Source organism: Portunus trituberculatus, chromosome 48, assembly GCF_017591435.1.
Source record: "Portunus trituberculatus isolate SZX2019 chromosome 48, ASM1759143v1, whole genome shotgun sequence".
NCBI lineage: Eukaryota > Metazoa > Arthropoda > Malacostraca > Decapoda > Portunidae > Portunus > Portunus trituberculatus.
In genome coordinates, this window is record NC_059302.1 from 10,708,425 (window position 1) to 10,730,057 (window position 21,633).

Genomic DNA, 21,633 nt, shown 5'->3' on the forward strand with positions numbered 1-21,633 from the left:
GAGGATAGAAGGCAGAAATAGGAGGGCATGTTTCATACAGATCAAAAGGAAAGAGGCTTTGGATTAAAAAGTTCTGGGATGATTAAATAGAAGAGAAATACAAATGATAAACAAGTAATGCACTGAATGATAGGCTTCAACTAAATTTTGTCTTCAGGAATGTTTGCATGTGTCGGTTAAGTAGGCCATCTTATTTCAAACATTCCCTTCACGAGGTTGTCAGCATGGTGTACATAAAGATATCTCCACAATATGGAAGGCAGATACTGTATACTAAATGCTGTTTTTCCATAGAATTCAAATAACTGCCAACACCCCTTGACACAACGGTGAGCAGTTATAAGGAAGATGACAGCTGTGTAGGTCACAAGTTTCATTATAAGAAAAATTTCCTCTTATTGCTACCTCTACTATTCAGTTACTACTAAGAATGCCCTTCTTTGTAGGTCCATTGCTAATATACAGGAAAGGGAGTGTAGGATAAGGCAGTAATGTCTGTGGATCAAACAGCTGGTATGACACTATCAGTCAATACGTATTCTCAATGTCTTAGCTATAATGTAAATCTTACCCTTTAAATTATTTACAAATTACCAGCATGCTGCCAGCACAGAAGTAAAACTTACAAAGGAGTGCTGGTGAAGAAAAGCATATAAATGTTATTAGGGCAGTGACTGTCTGCAAGGAATATGGGCAAGCATGTGATATAATTGGTAGTCACGACACAGATTATACACGCCACAGTCTTTCTGTACACTACTGGGACTCCATTATGAAACCAAAAAGTTAATTTCAAGGCATGAACAAACTTATGAAACATCCAAGCCAAAGGTAAAGCTTGGATGTACAGGATGCACATGAACAGTAATCTTGCCAAAAGTATATTTTAGGCAGTCAAGGGTTCACTTTAAGGAACCATGATATATATTCTTTGTCCGTTCTTATTAAACTCATTAACACTTATCTACTGTTTCTATACCCAGACAGTACATCCCTTGAAGTGCAAAAAATAAGATAAGGCATCAGCCAACTCTGTCACACAATAGGATTTAAAATGTGAAGGAAAGAGTTCTCAGTCCTCACACTCTGTCCCTTTGCCACTTTTAACAAGGCTGCTATAAGAGTATTCTTCCAATCTGGCTATAGAGTGTTCAGCCAAGGTGTTCCCCACCACAGAGATTTGGGTCATTCATATTAAACTTGATGTTCTATACCCATACTCCATAAATATGAAACTAAATATTATCATTAACTCATGTGATAATATCTTCCTGGCCATGAGGGGCTAGGTATCAGTGTGTCATGTACTCCATATTGGTGTACACACTGAAAAACATTTAAGAAACAGTTTCTGAGCCTATAATGAGCCATGTGCATAAAAAAATCTTAATATTCACCTGTGTATCAAGTTAAGATAGTAACATGAAAGCAGCAAATCAAGATTTTGAATCCCTAAACTTGTTGCCCAGTGACCCCATTAAAATTGCATTTACTGTAGTTTACAAAGATATCAAATAAGCACTAAGCTGCTGCCGTAAGTTTATCCTGCAGTTTTTTCCTTTACACATCCACCTGTTCACCTCTAAGGGTGTGGTGTAGACCACTTTTCACCACAACAGGTTTATGGAATACACAAGACAAAATGCACATGTAAGTTGTTAAATACATCATATTGCAAAACTATTAATTATTGAAGTTAATGAAAAAAAAGTTTTCTAATTAAACTTAAAGGATGTAAATGTACCATACTTCTTGGTGCTGAAACCCACCAAACAATTTGTAACCTTTAAATCTTCCACTGATCAAAGACTCTGTAACAAATGCAGTATTTGCTTCTGATGAGTAATTGGCATCATACTGTGGCCTGATGAAGAATACTCATTTCCTTGGCAACAGAACAAGGCAATGAAACTTGTGACTTTCATGAGCATTTATGAAGCAGAAGAGTTCTGGTACAAGAATATATGTATCAGCCATCCAGCCAGCAGCACTCAAGCCTCCCAACATCCATTGTTCACCTAAAGCTCCAGGATAAAACATAATATATACATGAAATGCACAATTGCCCACTAAACTGTATTCTTCTCCCACCCATACTGCTTTTTATACTGTACATGTAATAATGCTATATAAAATAAGGAATGGAAAATTTTCATTACTAGTAGATTCTTCAATCTATATTCAATTACATACTATGAATTTCCAGAACTGACACCCTGTCTTAAGGAGAATGACATAAACTGACATAAGAAAAATATTGCACAGAGTATAAGTTTAAGATTGGGCAAAGTTCAGAAGAGGCTTGTGCCTTGCTACATGTACATCATTACTGAGCTGAGGCAACTGCAGCATCTTTTTTTATTTATCTATTCATTTAATTTTTCTTTAAAGAATCAATCAAGCCAGTATAGCACTGATGCTTCCCTTCAGTGATACTGCTGCTAGAACTACTTTTAACTGAATATCTTAAATATTAGAAAGTATTAACTCATTTATAGGATATGTGGATTATTATTTTTTTTTTCACTAGTCTAGGGCAAATGAAGTGTTAATCTGACAAATGGGGTGAATCCGTAAGAAAACCTTTCAGAAAACTTGGTATGTCTTGATCAAGTTTGAAGTGCCTTCCTGGAGCTAAGGTGAACAACTTAGACTAAAGGGTAACACTCACCATCTGCTGCTGCTGCTGTTGTTGTTGCTGCTGCTGTTGTTGTTGTTGTTGTTGCTGCTGCTGCTGCTGCTGTTGTTGTTGCTGCTGCTGCTGTTGTTGCTGCTGCTGTTGTGTAGAACCTTGAGAACCACTCTGGGAGTCCTCAAGTTGGAAGGCATCTAATGAGAACCTGGTCAGGTCCCCACCTCCACTAGCAGCCCCACCTCCTCCCTGCCCCGCACCCCAACCTACAAGGGAGTCCTGTGGGAGACCCACTCACTGTTAGTGTAAATGTCAACACAACATCAGTAAGATACTGCACACCATAAACACCTACCACTTATTACTGGCTTTCATATCAAATAAATTAAAAATATCTTCTAGATTTATGAAAAATAATATGACAACCTCTGCTTGAGAACCAGACTACTATATTACTACCAAGTAAAGTCATACAAAACAACAGAAAGGAAAGGAAATATGGTACATCTTTTCATATTTTTGCAATCATTAAAGTATTTCCTAATTCATGAGAAAGAAATGACTTACAATTATGGTTATTACTGTAAAGGATAGATCAACTGCTGGACAAACAGATGTATGACAGCACACTCACCCCCTGCAGACCTGAGGTGCCTGGCATGGCCTGTGCCACCAGCTCCTCCATCGTCTGTGGCTGAGACGTCAACACCTGTGGCTCAAACCCTTGAGTGCCCTCCGATACACCATCACCTGTAACACACAATGATACGGCTTATTAATTAATTTCTGCTATAGATACTAACATCTAAACATACTGTTCCCTGTTTCAAGCATAAACACTTGAATATTATAATAAAGTGTACTTATTTCTTCTAGTAATGACTTTACTCATGTTGCTTTGCAGTTGTCATTAATATTATTATATCAACATCCAGTGAGCATAACAATGAGTCCCATCCATGACTGTTCTTAAGTACATGACAGGGAAAAACACAAAATAATAAAATTCAGTGACCAAGACCAATAGTAACTTGTCACTTGCCATACATATGACAGTCAGTGACTGGCAAGTCTGGTTACAGACCTTGATGAAAATGTGTTTCATAGCGAAAAGCGGTTTTTGGGACTCAAAAAGCATAAACACTTGAATATTATAATAAAGTGTACTTATTTCTTCTAGTAATGACTTTACTCATGTTGCTTTGCAGTTGTCATTAATATTATTAAATCAACATCCAGTGAGCATAACAATGAGTCCCATCCATGACTGTTCTTAAGTACATGACAGGGAAAAACACAAAATAATAAAATTCAGTGACCAAGACCAATAGTAACTTGTCACTTGCCATACATATGACAGTCAGTGACTGGCAAGTCTGGTTACAGACCTTGATGAAAATGTGTTTCATAGTGGAAAGCGGTTCTTGGGACTCAAAAAAAAAAATTTTTTTCTTCTTTTCTCAACGCTCACTTCCTCACACAGTTTCTGTCCACATCTATGAACCCACACCATGACACCAATCAAATTTCAAACCTTCAGTGACAGTTCTGTGTAGCAAGGGCAAGACATTATAACAGTTCAAATATCTAATAAGTCCAATGCTATATAACAAATAAAAAATAAACAAAAAATAAACAAAGATGAAGACAGCACCTTACTGTTGCATTATAAACACCATTTTGGGACAGCAATGAAAATTAACAATTAGATTCATAAAATGTCACCAGATGTCAATTTGGGAGGCAGTGACTGAGTGTGAGTAAATGGAACCAATGACCGAAGCACATCACAATCCAGGGCCATATGACAAAGAGAAGACCATCTATGACTGGCGAACAGACAACAGATTACACTCCCACACCTTGTAATGCAGGGTTGTAGGCAATGCTGTTGTCTGAGTTGAGCAGGTCTTCACTACTCTCATTTTCTTCCTTGGGTTGCTCCAGCACCTCAGTCTTGACTATAGGGGGTTCATCATGGTCTAGCACCTGTACAGTGGAAGGGAGAGCTTATATCAGGTCAAGATTATAAAATGAGTAAGATAACACCTCTCAAAACAATATACTTTCCATAAACATAAGCTAATATGAGACACTTGCTGTGAAGAGACTGACCTAACTTCACAAAGGGTTAGGAGATACAGTGCAGTGACTAAGAACATGCAATGGCTTACCTCCAAGGACTGACTAGGAGTTGGGGTTAGGGGTCCTTCCTTGTGCCTAGATCTCTCCCCATCAGACTGAGATTCTCTTCCCTCACGCTTTTCCCGTGGCGGTACATCTTGACTAGGGACAGAGGTGGGGAAAGGGTAACCCTCCTCAGGGGTGCGCGAGGGGGGCCGTGGCCCCGAGTGTGTGCGCGAGGCTTCCCTCGTCTCCCTGCCAGGATGGTGGTCCCCTCGCTGGGTCCTAGGATCCTCATAGACCTGGCCTGGCAGGCCACCCTCATCCTGCCTCACTCGCTTGGACTGGGAAGAGCTACCAGCCTCTCCAATACTACGCTTTTCTTTGCTACCACTAACACGGGATATTGGTGCCTCATCTGGCACTGCCAGTCCCTTAATCTTGAGGCACTCGGCTGCCTTAATGAGGCCAGCAAGGTCAGCCTGTAACACATTCACTTCACCCAGGTACATATAGTTGAGCAGCGCTTCCAGCTCACCGTGTTTCACATCTTTGAGCACGATGACTGGGTGCCGGCACTGCGTGCGGCTGAAGATTTCCTCAAAGTACTCGCTGCATGTGGACAACACCAGCTTGTGCACTGGGTAAAACTTGCCTTCACATGCCAATGTCACGTCACTGTAGGACTCCTGCAAGGCACATGGAGAGAGAGATATATCACAATTACTTTAGTCTTCACTATAAAATTCAAATAATACATACACACTAATTTTAAAGCAGAAAATTATCAAAAACATCAATAAAGGCTTTCCTAATCATGAGTCATTATTGTTTATGGTGACTGGTGCAATGGTAGAGATGCCTCAGCACTCAGTGCCAGCAGAAATCACTCCTGCCTAATAATTAGTCCATCCCCACCTACACCAGAGCCTACCTGCTCAGACTGCCTGTGGTCATCTTCCTCAAAGCTTGTCAGGTCAGGCAGTAAAGTACACTGGGATGCAACTTATCAATGATTCCCAAATAATACATCACACCTCATCAAGTTATGCCCAACAGATTAAAAAATAAGAAGGCTTACCTTGCGCCGGATGGTAGACAAAACATGGAAGAAAGTTGTTCCATGATTGTTCCACTTGAGGGAGAGTAAGCCAGTGTCCATTGTCATGCTTCACACCAGCAGAGATGACACTCACACGCGCACACACACATCCAGTTACTATCTTCCTTCACACAATTCCTGGGCAGCCTATGTCACTTCTCTTGACAAGATCTGGAAATGAAAAAAAGCAATTGATCTAGCAACTGCTAAGGATCATGAGTCAACAACAGCAACAGAAAGAAATTGCATAAGTCAAGGGTATGAATGTACAAATCCCTCATATAGCTATCCAATTATCACTTTACTAATTCCTTGCTCAAAAATGTATCCACTCAAATCATTCCAACCCTATTCTACTTTTTCTTGATTTGTCATAAATAAACTTCAAATAAACTTGACATAAAAAATAAACATCAAATAATACACTAGTCTATCATAATTCATACAATTTCCACACTGTGTCAAATGAGTGTCCAGTAGTAGCCAGCACTGATGAAATGAGCCAAAAGATTAATTATCTTACCAAATCTCTGCTAAGCCTTCTGTACTGCAACTCCTGACCTTTCCATGACACCCCAGAACAAAGAGAAACCTTCCTGCATCAGCCTTTCCTCCACCATGAGCCTCACACGAGCATGCCAGACACCGGGGACATTACACAACACAAGCTACTCCCCAATCACACCAATTCTGACATTAGCATCAACCATACGGCAATGCCTCACCGTCACCGCCGCCACCACCACCACTACACGCACATCAGTATTCACAACACCACCACCCACCCCCTCCACCACCATCACCACTTACAATATTCCATCACCTATAATAAAACAATGTCACATCAATCAGCACACCCCTAGCATCTAAACACCAAGAAATACAGGACAAAAATAGCAATTCATTAGCATCACAGGCGGAGGGAGCTCTTTAGGACAGCTGAAGGATGCAGCCAGGAAGAGGGAGTAGAATGACTTAAGGAGGTTACGGCAGAGTGGCGTGAGAGGCTGGTTCAGAGTACTAATAATTCGTCAAGTGATTAATTTACGTTAGGAAGATTGGCGTCTCTCGTCCCTCCCTCCGCGGCCATCACAGCTTCCCTCCCCCCTCCCCTGGACTGCCCCAGGTACTTGCAAGCCTCTCTCACCACGCCCACTACATGCTGCACCATTCATCCTAGCTCTCCACTACCCCCAAGACCTCCTAACGGCCCCTGTGACGGCAGTACAGGGCCAGTTAAGGTGTTATAACCCACCTGGGCCATGGTCCAGGCGGCGCCGACGCGCAGCGAGTCTTGCGGGAATTTCCTTGGGCGAGTACGACCTGCAAAGTATTTATTGTCACCCTACCCTGTTGAACACGAAGAATTAGATTATTTAAAATCAAACACTTATATTTTTTCTGTCATTTAACTTTATCTTCTTGGGCTATTACTGAGTCTCGCGTTTTTTATTTTATTTAGGCTCGTGCTGTTTGCCTTTAGTAGGATTGAATGCCATAGCATAAACGTTGCATCAATATTAAAGGCCAGAGACAGATTCCAAACCTTGTATACACGTTGTCAGCAGGATGTTGGAGGTGATCAAACACTTATCTCAAAGTAGTCCGATCGCTCATTTTGGGTCAGAAATATGCGTACATCCCCCCTCCTTAAGTCCTCACAGGTATTAAATCCTCACCTCCAACAACACACTGCAAAGAGGGAAGCATTCATCGGAGAGCAGCAGCTATCTCATCGAACGCCGATTTGCGCAAGCTTTTTTTTTTTCTTCTTTTTGTTGTTGTTGTAGAATTAACTTTTAGGGTCCCAGATGTGCTCTTTTTCCCTCACCAACTCCAAAATCTTCTCTACATCGACACCACAATTTAAAATCTTTCTCCGTGACGTCACAACGTAATAAGTCGCAAATCGACTGAACGAAACCAACATTTTGATCTTGTTTTTAAGTTTTGCGACTGATTTTTCCAATCGATATTCAGTGTGAATTTCAGTCATATATTGACACGTGTGAACCCGCCTCTCTAACTCATTTTTTCTTACTCATTTCAAAGGCGGGCTTACACGTACGTGTCAATTTGCTATTGAAATTGCAATTCGGTAGTTTTCGACCGAATATCAGTGCCTATAGGAACTGGAAAAACCAGTTGCAAAATAAGACCAACATGTTGGTCTTGTTCAGTAGATTTGCGACTTTATTTACGTCATGAAGTCACGGAGTAAGCTTTGAAAGTATGGTTTCCAAATATAGAGATGTTAGAATTGGTGAGGGAAGAAAGAACACATCTGGGACCCCAGAAATGAATTACACAGTAAAACAAAACAAAACAAAAAAATTTGCGCAAATCGTCGTCCGACGAAATAACTGCCACTCTACAAGAACTGTTTCCCTTAATGCAGGGTGTTGTTGGAAGTGTGGATTAAAGACTTGTCAGGATTTAATTTGATCGCAATTGTGCATAATGTTCTTAATATTAGTGTGTGATAGACACTCCTTTTTTTTTCCTCTACTTAGCCAGGGATATATCCACAGGCATTTTTTTTTTTTTTTTCTGTTGACTCTTCCAGTACGCCAAAAGAAGAGCAACGTTACCGCCGCATCGTCACTGGAGGAGGACATCTTGGCGGGTAGTTATTTGTATAGTACATTCACTTCAGGCTAAGGTAAGCCTAGCTGCTAACTAGTCAATACTTTCTAGTAGCTATATGTGTGGCCAGGGGCGGATTTAGGGATCTGGGGGCCCTAAGCAAAGGTAGGCATAGGGGCCCCGCAACCGCACCTAATCCAATATAGTGGGGACTGAAGAGTTGCCCCGTTTCCTTTAAACATCCATAGGGGGCCCCGAGACACATTTAATAGGATAATCATTCTGTTGGCATTTTAGCAAATGGATTTTAATAAAGAAAAAAATGTGTGCAAATAATAAAACTGTTATCGCCTGCAGAGAGAGAGAGAGAGAGAGAGAGAGATTGTAAGTTGTTTACAAGGTAGAAAGTGCTGAGTCCTGTCCCATAGATAGGGAACTCAAGTGTTAAAAGCAGGAGTCCCGAAGTATTACTAAAATTATACTTGGCGCTGGTCAAGCCACATCTTGACTATGCGGTACAATTCTGGTCCCCGCATTACAGGAAGGACATAGCTCTATTGGAGTCAGTGCAAAGGAGGATGACTAAAAGGATACAGGGAATGAGGGATATACCCTATGAAGAGAGACTGAAAAAAACTTAGTCTGCATTCCTTGGAGAGACGTAGGTTAAGAGGAGACTTGATAAAAGTATTTAAGTGGTATAAGGGTTTTAACAAAGGGGACATGAATGTAGTTCTTAGGATTAGTAGCGGGGACAGAACCAGAAATAATGGGTTTAAACTTGAAAAATTCAGGTTTAGGAAGGAAATGGGAAGGAACTGGTTTTCAAACAGAGTGGTTGATGAGTGGAACAGTCTCAGTGGGCATGTAGTCAGGGCTGAGTCAATAGGGAGCTTTAAAAGAAGGTTAGATAAATAAATGGATGGGGAAGATAGATGGAATTAGGTAGATTAAGCACACTGGGACTGCCTCGTATAGGCCTGTCGGCCTCTTGCAGCTTCCCTCCTTTCTTATGTTCTTATGTTAACTCCTGGGTCAGCGAGTGAGGTCACTGCCTCATGCCGTTCCACACCATTGCGCAGTCCATAGCAAGCTATCACAGAGTACACATTAACATCGTCATCTCCTCTGTAACGTGCCGTAGACCCGAACATTTGAGTTCATCGTCCTTCACTACCTTCAGACGTATACGTATTTACCCCGCATGCTATTTATCGTATTTAGTGTCGCATAGTGTATTTAGTCTCGCATAATGTATACGTAGGCTACCTATATCACGGCCGTTCTCATGTGGTGGGAATGTGGGTGTAATATAAGGATTCGACCCGTCGAGGGGTCCTAATTATTTCACCTACATCCTTGCCAAAGGGAAACGCGCTTATTGTATTGTTTTTATCGTGGTGTTTCTTGTCAACAGGTTCTGACCGATATATATATATATATATATATATATATATATATATATATATATATATATATATATATATATATATATATATTATCGCGTCAACGTGAGGGTCTCACTGTCCTGCAACCACCTGATGGGCGGTAACAAAAACCACTATTAACCCTAAGTGTATGAGGAATTTCATGGGGCCCCCATAAACTCGGATCCCTAAGCAACCGCCTATACTGTTGTCTAATGGTAAGTCCGGTACTATGTGAAGTTTTCCGACTTGCAATTTCAGTCGCCCGTACCTGATGTCACCACCACCATTCTGTCTCACTTAAGCCTTCACCGTACCAATACCCACCAATGACAATCACATATGAACGACTGATAGCATAGCATAATCATGTAGCTCCATTTAGGAGCACCCGGTGACTGGAAAACAATGTTAAATATACCAAATATAAGCGCATCACTGCCAACAGGCGGCAACAGAACCAGGCCCCGCCCACTTGATGACGTCACAGGGGCAGGTGGATATTTTATATAGTATCATATCCACAGTACTGAAACATCCCCAGCCTAACTAGTATCAAAGAAAAGCGTAAATTAAGTATAGTAAGAAAGTATTAAAACATTCTCACTATTAAAAGTAGTGAAACGTCTAGCCATTTCAACTTCACAGGTACAGTACATAAAATAAATTAAGACAGTATGAACTGTCTTCTCAGGCATCCAACACTTACCGAGAATCAGAAGTGATTTCATGAAAAATTTTAGAAAAAAAAAAACATTAAAATCTTAACATTTTATAAACCACTGTTAAGTCTGGCCATGTTGACTTATTAACAAGCATGCTAACTCACTTTGCAATCTAGAAAAAGTTACACCATCACCACCAAATGTAAAAAAATAAACAAACAAATAAATAAATAAATAAATAAAACTATAATATCTAACTTTAACAAGACTAAACCTTATTATAAAATCAACACATTTTACTCAATGACAGTGTGACAAATCAAAAGAGCATCTAAGCGCGCTTCCGTGAAATGATACACTCAGTTGTAGCTTGAAATACAAAATAAAAGCTCCAAATGCTAAGATAGAAATTCTAGCTCAACAGCGACGGCGACGGCGACGGCAGCAGCAACAGTCTCCACCAGTCCTGTACACAGTTTGACTTGACTGTCCTGCTTGTATGTCAAATTTACTTTCCTCTTCCTCCTTCACTCGCGCCTTCCACATTATAACTGTTCTCCCTCCTAGCATCTCTTTCCTCTTAATTCCTCCTGGTGTCGTGCACGGGATCGAATGTTTCGGGGTTTATTTTGTATATTTTGGGCGTATTTTTTATTGAGTTTCCTTATATTTAGGGTGTGTCACTGAGGGTATTGAATTTATTACTGTTTGCTTACACACTGTGGGTAAAATTATTTACTTTGTAAACATGCACATTCATGCTGGTGCCCTTAATATTGCAAATTTTCCTGAGTATGTTCTTGAAGAGCAGAGTGTTATCATGGATGACCTTAATGCCAGGCATAAGGAACTAGGAAGCCACCTCACCACCAATGTCAATGGTGTGCGCTGGAAGGCTTTCCTTGACACCACAGATACAGCTGTACTTACTGGGGACCACACACCCACAAATGTTCAAGGAGGCAGACTTGATTATGTAGCCCTCATCAATATGCCAACGTATACTGCCCAAACTTATCTTGTCAGGTCATTGCTGAGCGACCACTTCGCCCTGGAGACGACCCTCCCGGTGCAGTCCGCCCCGGCAGTGCCCAGGAAGCGCTTGAGGGTGCCACCATCCAGGATGACGGACCTCGTCGTCCATGTGGTGGCATGGTACGCTGCCGTGAAGGGCTGCTTTGCTGATGCAGAGGCACTGTACGACGGATTCCTGCACACCATCGAGGGATTCATCGCGACTCCAAGGGTTCCAGCAAAGGTCCATGCTCCACGCCGCTGGACTTACGCTACCGACCCTGTCATACTGAACTGCCAACAGACGCTCGCTGCCTACCAGAGACGTTGGCAGCTCAACCCAGCAGACACAGAGTCACGGGATGCCATGATTACCGTGGATCGACACCTCATGGATCTGCGGCAGCAGGAAAGGAAGAAGTACTGGGTCTCCTTCCTGGACAAGGTGCGCAGGACTCGGTCCCTCCAGGAGGTGTGGCACCATGTCAACAGCGTCCGGGGCAAGTCCAGACGGCAGGTGTGTGACTCTGATCCTGCAGGCAGGGCACGAGAATTCATCTTGCAGTGGAAGGAAGCCTCATCCTTCTCTGGCCTTCCTGTGGAACACCAGGAGGCGCTTGATCAGCAAAGACCACGAAGGATGGAGTTGCTTTGCCACAGTGTTCCTCTGCTGGACGACACCTGTGTGCCTATCACGCATGACGAACTCCTCTCGGCAGTCAAGTTGGGCAAGTCAACAGCTCCTGGCAAGGATGGCATCACCTATGATATCCTCAATGCTCTCCCGGAGGTAAAGGTAGACAACCCTATCTTGGATTTATTTAACATGTCTTTCACTGCAGGCAAGCTTCCCCACTCTTGGAAAACAGCCATCGTCATCCCAATACCCAAAGGTGATGGCACTTTTCACCCTATTTCTCTCACCAGCTGTCTGTGTAAGATGATGGAACGGGTAATATTGAACAGGCTTATATACAAGGTGGGCCATGTACCCTCTGGCAATATACATGGCTTCCTAAAAGGTCACTCTACTAGTCATTGTTTTGTTGAGTGTCTTATAAATAAGGATGCTACCTGCAGAGCTTTCGTTGATCTCAAGGGTGCCTTTGACAGGGCCAACAAAGATGTTATTATGGAGGAACTCATTCTCAAAGATGTCAAAGGATGGATCAGGGACTATTTGTACAATAGAACAGCACAGGTTTGGTTTCAAGATGCAGTCTCCTCTGAGGAAGTTTTTGAGCTTGGAACACCACAGGGTGGAGTCCTTAGTCCAATGCTTTTCAATGTTTTAATGGACAAAATTGCGTGCTGTTCCTTTCCGCAGGGCACCCAGGTCCTCATCTATGCTGATGACATACTCCTCCAATGCCCCACACCCAGGATTCTCCAGGTTACTTTGTCACAACTGGCAGTGTTGTGTGTCCAAATGGGACTAGTGATTAATGAATGTAAAACAAAATTTCAAGCTAAAGGGAAGGTCTCTCGGCTGCCCACTGTAAATAACATCCCCATCCCTAGAGTTCATATACACAAGTACCTGGGTGTTCAGATGAGCTTTAGGAAGTCTCTTCAAGCCGTCCACTATGTTCGAGACCTCTGTCTGCCACGACTAGCACCACTTTGGCTGCTAGCCAACAGGGGCCTGGGGACGGGCATTCCAGTCCTAAGAATGTTCTATATATCAGTCATACGGTCCCTTATTGATTATGCCGTCTCTGTTTTGATACAGTTTAGTGCCACTCAACTCCGTCCCCTGGAGCTTGTACAGAATGAAGCCATGCGGATAATCTTGGGATGCCCCAGGACTGCACAGATTGAAGTCCTCAGAGCTGAACTGCACCTGCCGAGTATTATGTGTAGGGTACAGGAAATTACTTGTCGCACAATTAGTCGGATGCTATGCACGGGCTCTGACTTTCTAAAGGGATCACTGACCCCCCTGTATCATGATCCTCGCACTCCTACATCACCATACCTCAGGAAGATCTTGGGAGTACTGACAAGTGTAGGTGTAGTCGAGGCTTGTATTAACGTTGTTATGTCACTGCTGCAACCCGCCTGGAACCCTCACTGTGTCAGTGTTGATATTCACTCACTGCATCAGCTCAAGAGGGACTGGCTCCCTCATGTGCTGCAAGACATGTTCATGACTAAATTGTCCAAGTACCCACACGTTGAGGCTATTCATGTTTATTGTGATGGGTCAGTCAATGGCAGCAGGTCTGGATGTGGGCTGTTCATCCGTGACTACATCTCTGCCAGTTTCTACACTGACACTGAGGTTTCCAGGCGGCTCCCCGCACCCATGTCTTCCACTAGAGCAGAACTGTATGCTGTTCTGGAGGCGCTCCACATTGTGGCGCCTCTCCATAAGAATGTATATTTCTTTATTGACTGTCAGGCTGCATTGTACGCCCTTCAATCCACCTCCCCCATGAACTGTGACCTAGTTAATAAGTGTCTTGATCTCATCCACGCCCTAGAAGGTGCCGGTGCCACGGTCCATTTCATCTGGATACCCTCTCATGTGGGTATCCCGCTAAATGAAAAAGCAGACAATCTAGCTCAGTGTGCCCTACAAGATGACACAGTGGACCCTGGCACTGAGTACACTCTGGGTTATGTTAAGAGTAGCATTAAGGACTTTGTACAAAGTAGCATTAGTGATCAGTTGGAGCTTTGTTGCCATAGGGGCAGTAGCACTAGTCTTCACTATGCACATGTCTCCCAGAGCTGTGCTTACACCTACGGGAGACATACTGCATCACATGACAGGGTGGCAATGAGGCTCAGATTAGGCTACAAATACTTTTGGGAAGTCAGTGCTTCTCCTGGTGTGTGCTGTGTGTTGTGTGCTATACCAAGGGGACACACTCTGCGTCACTATATCATGGAATGTCCTCTCATTGCTAAATTTAGGCCACAAGGTCAGCATGACTTGTACAGCCTCATTGACCATCTCCTAGACTCTGCCACCCTCAAGGAAATACTCAGGGAATATCCTCAGTTTGCTCCCAGACTGTAGGATGTCTTAGGCAATAAGGTGTGCAATATGTGTATTTATTTGTTGAAATAGGTACTTGTATTCTTGTTGTGTATACTGTCCAGAGTTATTTTTGTGATACTTTAACCTTAAGTCTTTGCCCAGGGGGTATCAATCAATCAATCAATCAGGTTGGCAATGATCTCTGCGACGAGAGAGTAACCTTGCACTATAGTGGTTGAGCATGTCATTCGTCATTCACCAACGGTACTGTTTCTTATTGCATATAGCCTGTGGACCCTTCCACTGGCCGCGCGGCTGGGAAACATGGTGAATGACATCCAGGCAGTCAAGTACCAAATATATAAACACACGTTCAGTGCTAACAGTGACCGGTGGGTGGTGGGCGGTAGAATGCAACGTACGTTCCACGAGCTAGATTGATATAGGGTCTCTGGATTGGTAGTCAATTGATTAGAGACGCCGTAAATGTTACTGTACTCATATAAGAAATAAAGTTTTGACTAGGCACTTGGCAAGAAGAGATCACTGATGAATGTGGTTTTGCTTAAATGAGGGTGTGATGGGGAGGCGAGGAATAGAAACTAATTTCCTAGGGGTGGGAATTTTAAAGTTAACCTCATCTTTTCCTCACCGAAACACAGCTGTCTGAGACAACTGATAGTAGCCCCTTCTCTGTTCCCTCCTACTTTCTCTATTCTCGTTTTCGTTCCTTGCAAAGCTGGATGTTGCGTCTATGTGTAACGACTTAACCCCTTCAGTACCATGACATGTTTCCATATTGATTTTGCTTACTATGTGGTGATTTTTTTAGAGCTTCAAAAACTCACTTCCTAATGTCAATAGAATAGTCTAATTATACATAAAACTCAAGGTAAAAATGTGTCCCAGTATTGAAGGGGTTAACTTGCTATTGTGCCCATGCTCAACAGTCACTCTCTAACTAAATTTATCTGTGCTGTCTATCTCTCTCCTAACGCATCTGACTAAAGTAAATTCTTTGACTATTTGACTTCCAAAGTGGAGCACATTCTGTCCATCTACCCTTTACGGGAGATCTCCATCCTTGGAGATTTCAATGTTCATCACCAGCTTTGGCATTTCTCTCCCTTCACTAATCATCCTGGTGAACTAGTCTTCAACTTTGCTATCCTCCATTACCTAGAGCAGGGGTTCTCAACCTTTTTATCGTTAAGAACCCCCTGAGTTATAAGACCATCTACCAGTACCCCCAGTATTGTCACATGGAACATGGAACTCAATATGCAATGGCACTGCAAAGGATTTTATTAGATCAGCTATCTAAGTACCCCTGGAAATCTTCTTATGAACCCCCTGTGGTTTCGCGCTGTCAGGATGGCCACTGTCCATGAGCTAACATCATTAGGTCTCTATGACGCTGAAGACGTCTATGCAGAACGGTTTGGTTGGCAATAGACAATCTCATTATCAGACTTTGATTTCTAAGTTATGAAAATAATCTCATTTACGGGGCTTCATAGGTTCATGGTGTCTTGTAGTCTACTTACTAACCTAGAAGGAAAGAAAATATCATACTAACTTGGAGCTATCAATTGAGGAAGAAGTAATCTTTGTCCCAGGAATAGAGCAAGATGGTATATAAAAAAACACAATGCATAGTTATAACCTAACTCTACTATTATAGCGTTTTTTTGTCGTAGATACATGTTTAGAAATACTTTACCTATCTTGATATCTCCTTACGTGACAAAAGAATATCCAAAAATATACGATATGCAGTTGACCATCTTTTCTGTGAAATATTACGATATCTGTTGAATCTGGCAACTTCAACGGGAGTTTGGGTCCTCTCCTAGTGTTTCCTTATGATTGAAACATTGATATTTATACGTCATTGTGATCAGGGAAATAAAGAAAACTAAGTTTGCTTTTTTCTAAGAGCATGAAATAGAAAAATTTATGTTTACAAGTGGCAGTTTATGTATAAGACACGCAAACCTGTGTGCACTCATCCACTCTATCCAGAAGCTTAACTAATTTTCAAAAGTTCCCCAATAGCTACACAACTACCATTGGTCTACTGTTTCTATCCAGTTACCTACAAACACGTACACATTCACGGCAGCAACATGCAAAGTACACTAAATACTCCGGAGCAAAGCTGCCTCACCTTGTTTCATTAATCAGCTAACTCTTGCACACTTTCACACCAAAGCTATTTTTCATTTACCATCGACGATTTTATATTCGAATCAAAATTAAAACGACGATTGAGAACTTTCGGCCTAAAGATGTTTGAGGGCCGTGACGGCCTTGGGCGCCGCACGGGGGAAGGAGGTGGCCGTCGGGTCCGGCCTGGGGCCCAAGGCAGGAACTGGCTGCAGGTCCTGCTTTTCCTTGGTGGCCTCAAGCTTCACTACTAGTCGTCCACTTGCAGCGCATCACACTAGGCAAGGGTCGCCATAAGCAAGAGATCAATGTCTACCACTCACCGGATGGTGCCGTGAGGGGCCCTAAAGGGGTGATAAGGGCTCCTTGCATAGAATATGATGGTGAGTGGTGTGTACGGGACCTCTGCTTATAATGACACCGGGCTGAACAACTCGCCATGAACGAGGGCACGCTATGTGCCATGAGCCAGGCACTGACAGTACCAGGGGTCCTTTACGTTAGGTTAGGTTAGGTTAGGTTAGGTTAGGTTAAAGGTTAGGTTAGGTAAAAGGACTCACTTCATGACAGCGTTTGGGGAGTGGTGTGTGGCGGGTCATTGCTCATGGCGACCTGTGTGAGGCATTGCAAGGTTGCATCGTCACTGCTCTCATAACCACGGGACTGGGGTTGACCCTTTCTGGGTAAAAAGTTTCGTCCCAGTACCTGTGTAGGTAATAATACTTTGGATCGTTTCGCCATCGCCATCGCCGCACCGTTAGCCTCGATAAACGGATCGTTATCCTCAACAAACACATCTGTACCGTGGACACTGGAATCGCAACCTGTCGTGGAATCCCATTGTTAGCGTGGACTCATTTTCCTTCGCGGCTTCAAGCTCACTGATTGTTGTCAACTTGCAGCGCCTCATACTAGGCAAGGCGTCGCCTTAAGCAGGGTGCCGTGTCTACCGTCCATCAGATGATGCCGTGAGGGGCCTTTAAGGGGTGATAAGGGCTCCTTGCATAGAGTCTGGTGGTGAGTGGTGTGTACAGGACCTCTGCTTATAATGACATCGGGCTGAACAACTCGCCATGAACGAGGGCACGCTGTGCGCCATGAGCCAGGCACTGACCGTACCAGTGGTCCTTTACGGGGTGAAAAGGACTCACTGACAGTGTTTGGGGAGTGGAGTGTGGCGGGTTATGCTCATGGCTACCCGTGTGAGGCGCAGTAAGGTGGCAGCGTCACTCTCCTCGCACTCACGGGTCTGGGGTGAACTCTTACGGGGTGAAAGGGTTCGCCCCAGTACCTGTGTAGGCAAGTGAACTTCAATTGCGTCGCAGTGAGGTGGCAGCGCCACTCTCCTCGCACCTAAGGGTGTGGGTGGATCCTTACGGGGTGAAAGGGTTCATCCCAGTACCTGTGTAGGCAAGTGGACTTCAATTGCAGCGCAGGAAGGTGGCAGCGTCACTTTACTCGCACTCAAGGGTGTTGGGTGGATCCTTACGGGGTGAAAGGGTTCGTCCCAGTACCTGTGTAGGCAAGTGGACTTCAATATTGTGTCTTGAAATCGCATCGTGAGGACTGGAACCGCATCGACATCGTGGAAACCCGCATCGTTCCCGTGGAAACTGGAATTGCATCTTGATCGTGGAAACTCGCATTATTATCTTGGAAACTGGAAGGGCATCTTTATCATGGAAAGGCATCGTCATTTTGGAAACTTGCATCGCTATCGAGGAAACTGGAATGCCATTGTTATCTTGGAAACTCGGAGCGCTATCGAGGAATCTGGAATCAAATCTTATCGTACACACTGTTATCGTGGAAGCTCTCGTGATCGTCGTTCGTTTCGTTATCTCTGAATTACTTAATTAGTCTTGGTATTATTATTATTAGCTTCCATAATAATAGAGATGTTGGTCATTTTTATCTTATCTTTTTTACTGTATTTTTTTTCAGGGTACAGTTTAGTGTTCTTCAACCTTTTCTAAATTCGTGCACCTTTTCGAGAAGCAAGGAGGACTATAAAAGAAATGCATCAATATTCGTAATTTTCCCTACTTTAAGACTGAAAATCGATAGATAACATTATTGAATATCTACCTGAAGCTACAGTTTTTTAGTCCTAAACAGTCGCTATATAGAGCGAAATGTACTAAAACAAAATGCCACATCTCAAACACATTAGGCCCGTGTTCCGTCGGAGTGTAATATATTACTATTGTGAATAAATCGCAATACTTTGATTAATATCAATAGGAGAGGACCCAAACTGTCACAATTTCAGTGTTCGCAGGAGAGAGTCAGTATCGTCTCGCGGTACAGAGTAATCGTCTCTAAACACTGTATTATGATGTATCTATTGATTTGCCAGGGTTTTACTCCTACCAGTATTTTTCTGTTCTTATTCTACCATGGTATTTCTTTATAGTTACTTGAGTTTATACGACTGACATCATAATATAGAGCAAAACATAATTGTCTGGTGTACCAAGATCTTTCATTTCTAGAGACTTGAAGACAGCACGGAACCTTAACACACATTTCACCTCGCTTCTGCACAGGTTAATTCTTCTTCTTCTCAACCTTTTAATGTGATGTACCCCTCGAAGTCTTTCAGTATTTATCACGTACCCTTACCCACAATGCAGCGTCAGGAAGGGTAACAATAAATGCATGGTTTATTGACTTAGTTTATTAAGTTTAAATTGTGTTATATATGTGGAGCAGACACAATTTTTAATTAATATTAGTATGTTTCTATGAGGTAGTGTCGATAGGAACTGGTACCTCACAGGGAGACACTATATGTGACTAACATGCAATGCATTTACCAAAAAGAAACTATATCAGACAATTTTCGATCATTATGGCAGTGAACTAGTGTTGCTTGCAGCTAGTTGCAACTTGTAACTAGTAACAGTGATAAATAAGTCACTGTGTGTGTGAATAACATATAAGATAAGAAATCGGAGCAAATATTATAGGTTTGCAAGGTTGTGTGGCAACTGTAATCCAAGAGAGCTTCCTCTCAAGTGATATAACTCCAAGAGTTTCCTTGTTAACGTTGTTAACGTGTCCTGGTTCTAGTGAAGGACACATTGTATACTACAAACGAATTTGCTGCTATTTAAAACTGAAGCATTTTGAGAAACCCGCCACGTACCCCAAAAATTCCTCTCACGTACCCTTGGGGGTACGCGTACCCCAGGTTGAGAACCCCTGACCTAGAGCAACTAGTGAAGTACCCTACTCGTATCCCTGACCGTCTTGGAGATACGCCAAACATTCTTGATCGTTTCCTCACCTCTAATCCTCCAGCTTATGCTGTTACCCTATCATCTTCGTTGGGCTCCTCCGATCACAATCTCATTTCTGTATCTTGTCCTATTTCTCCAATCCCTCCTTAGGCCCCTCAAAGCGGAGGTGCCTCTGGTGTTTTACCTCTGCCAGATTGGGGTGGGGGACCTGAGGAGGTATTATGCTGATTTTTCCTTGGAATGATTACTGTTTATGTGTCACAGACCCATCTCTGTGTACTGAACGCATAACGGAGGTGATAGTGTCTGGCATGAAGGCGTACATTCCTCATTCTTTTTCTCAGCTTAAACCTTTTAAACCTTGGTTTAACACAGCCTGTTCTCGTGCTATACATGATAGAGAGGTTGCCCATACAAGGTGCTTGAGCCTTCCATCTCCTGAATCTCATGTACTTTATATTTCTGCCCGGAATTATGCCACGTCTGTTCTTCAACTTGCCAAACACTCTTTCATAAAAAGAAAATATCAAAATCTTTCAAACTCTAAATCCCCTCGTGACTTCTGGCATCTGGTAAAAAAAAAAATCTCCAATAAAATTTCTGATTGGGGCAAAGAAAAGTTAGCAGTGTTCAATGCCTCAAAAAGTCAATTATCCATCTATCAACTTGACACAACCTTCCACACAACTATCCCTTCTTCTTCAATGACACTCAACTGTCTCCCTTTCCCACACTGAATATCCTCGGCCTATCCTTTACTTATAATCTTAACTGGAAACTTCACAGCTCATCTCTTGCTAAAACAGCTTCTATGAAGTTAATCGTTCTGTGGCGTCTCCGCCAGTTTTTCTCGCCCTTCCAACTGTTAACTCTGTACAAGAGCCTTATCCGTCCTTGTATCGAGTATACTCTTCGCATGTTTTGGGGGTTTCATACAGCTTTATTAGATAGGTTGGAATCAAAATCTTTTTATCTCATCAACTCCCCTCATCTGACTGTCTTCAGCCTCTTTCTCACCGCCGAAATGTTGCATCTCTTTCTGTCATTTATCGCTATTTTCATAATTATTAACTACTATTGATCTTGCTAACTGCATGCCTTCCCTCCTCCTGCGGCCTCGATTGCTACAGACTTAATTTCTTCTTCCTCTCATCCCTATCTGTCCGACCTTCTAATACAAGAGTTAACCAATATTCTCAATCATTCATACCTTTCACTGGTAAAGTCTGGAGCTAGCTGTTCTAGCTCTAATTGCTTGCTTATGTATTTCCATCTAATTACGACTTGATGACTTTTAAGAAGGAGGTTTCAAGACATTTGTCCCTGGCTTTTTGGCTAGTTCTTTCAGATCTTTTAGGGAACCTGCTGCAGTTCCACTGGGCTTTTTTTTTTTTTCTAAGATTTTGTTACCCTTGGCAAGGTTCCCTTTTGCGTTAAAAAAAAGTCTAAGAACGGAAACAAATAGTACTCTCCATTTATTCTTAAATGTATATAGAAAAATGTCAAAAAGTTATTATACCTATCATCCTGTGGGAATTAAAACAAACTGCTTTTGAATATTTTGTTGGTTCTTGGTAGCGCAAATACTCAAAACCCATCATTATTTAGTAATATTTACCAAAACCTTATGCAACAACAAATATACGTAGATGAAAAAGATAATTTAATACAACGGAAAAA

General features: G+C 42.5%; 1 protein-coding gene across 4 annotated transcripts in view; it reads right to left on the reverse strand.

Annotated features, from left to right (window-relative positions):
* LOC123498501 (broad-complex core protein isoforms 1/2/3/4/5-like) overlaps nt 1-7,217 on the reverse strand; it is a 24,317-nt gene extending 17,100 nt beyond the window's left edge. The window contains exons 1-6 of one of the 4 annotated variants that reach the window (XM_045245657.1): nt 7,114-7,217; nt 5,838-6,029; nt 4,807-5,445; nt 4,495-4,621; nt 3,267-3,382; nt 2,672-2,911 (exon numbers count right to left, since the gene is read on the reverse strand). In XM_045245657.1, the coding sequence (XP_045101592.1) occupies nt 2,672-2,911; nt 3,267-3,382; nt 4,495-4,621; nt 4,807-5,445; nt 5,838-5,924 (1,209 nt within the window). In that variant the 5' untranslated portion in view covers nt 5,925-6,029; nt 7,114-7,217. Of the gene's footprint in view, nt 1-2,671; nt 2,912-3,266; nt 3,383-4,494; nt 4,622-4,806; nt 5,446-5,837; nt 6,062-6,381; nt 6,604-6,906; nt 6,937-7,113 lie in introns of those variants that run through there. The other 3 variants (XM_045245658.1, XM_045245659.1, XM_045245656.1) reach the window with 3 other exon arrangements.
* Nucleotides 7,218-21,633: the final 14,416 nt, after the last annotated feature.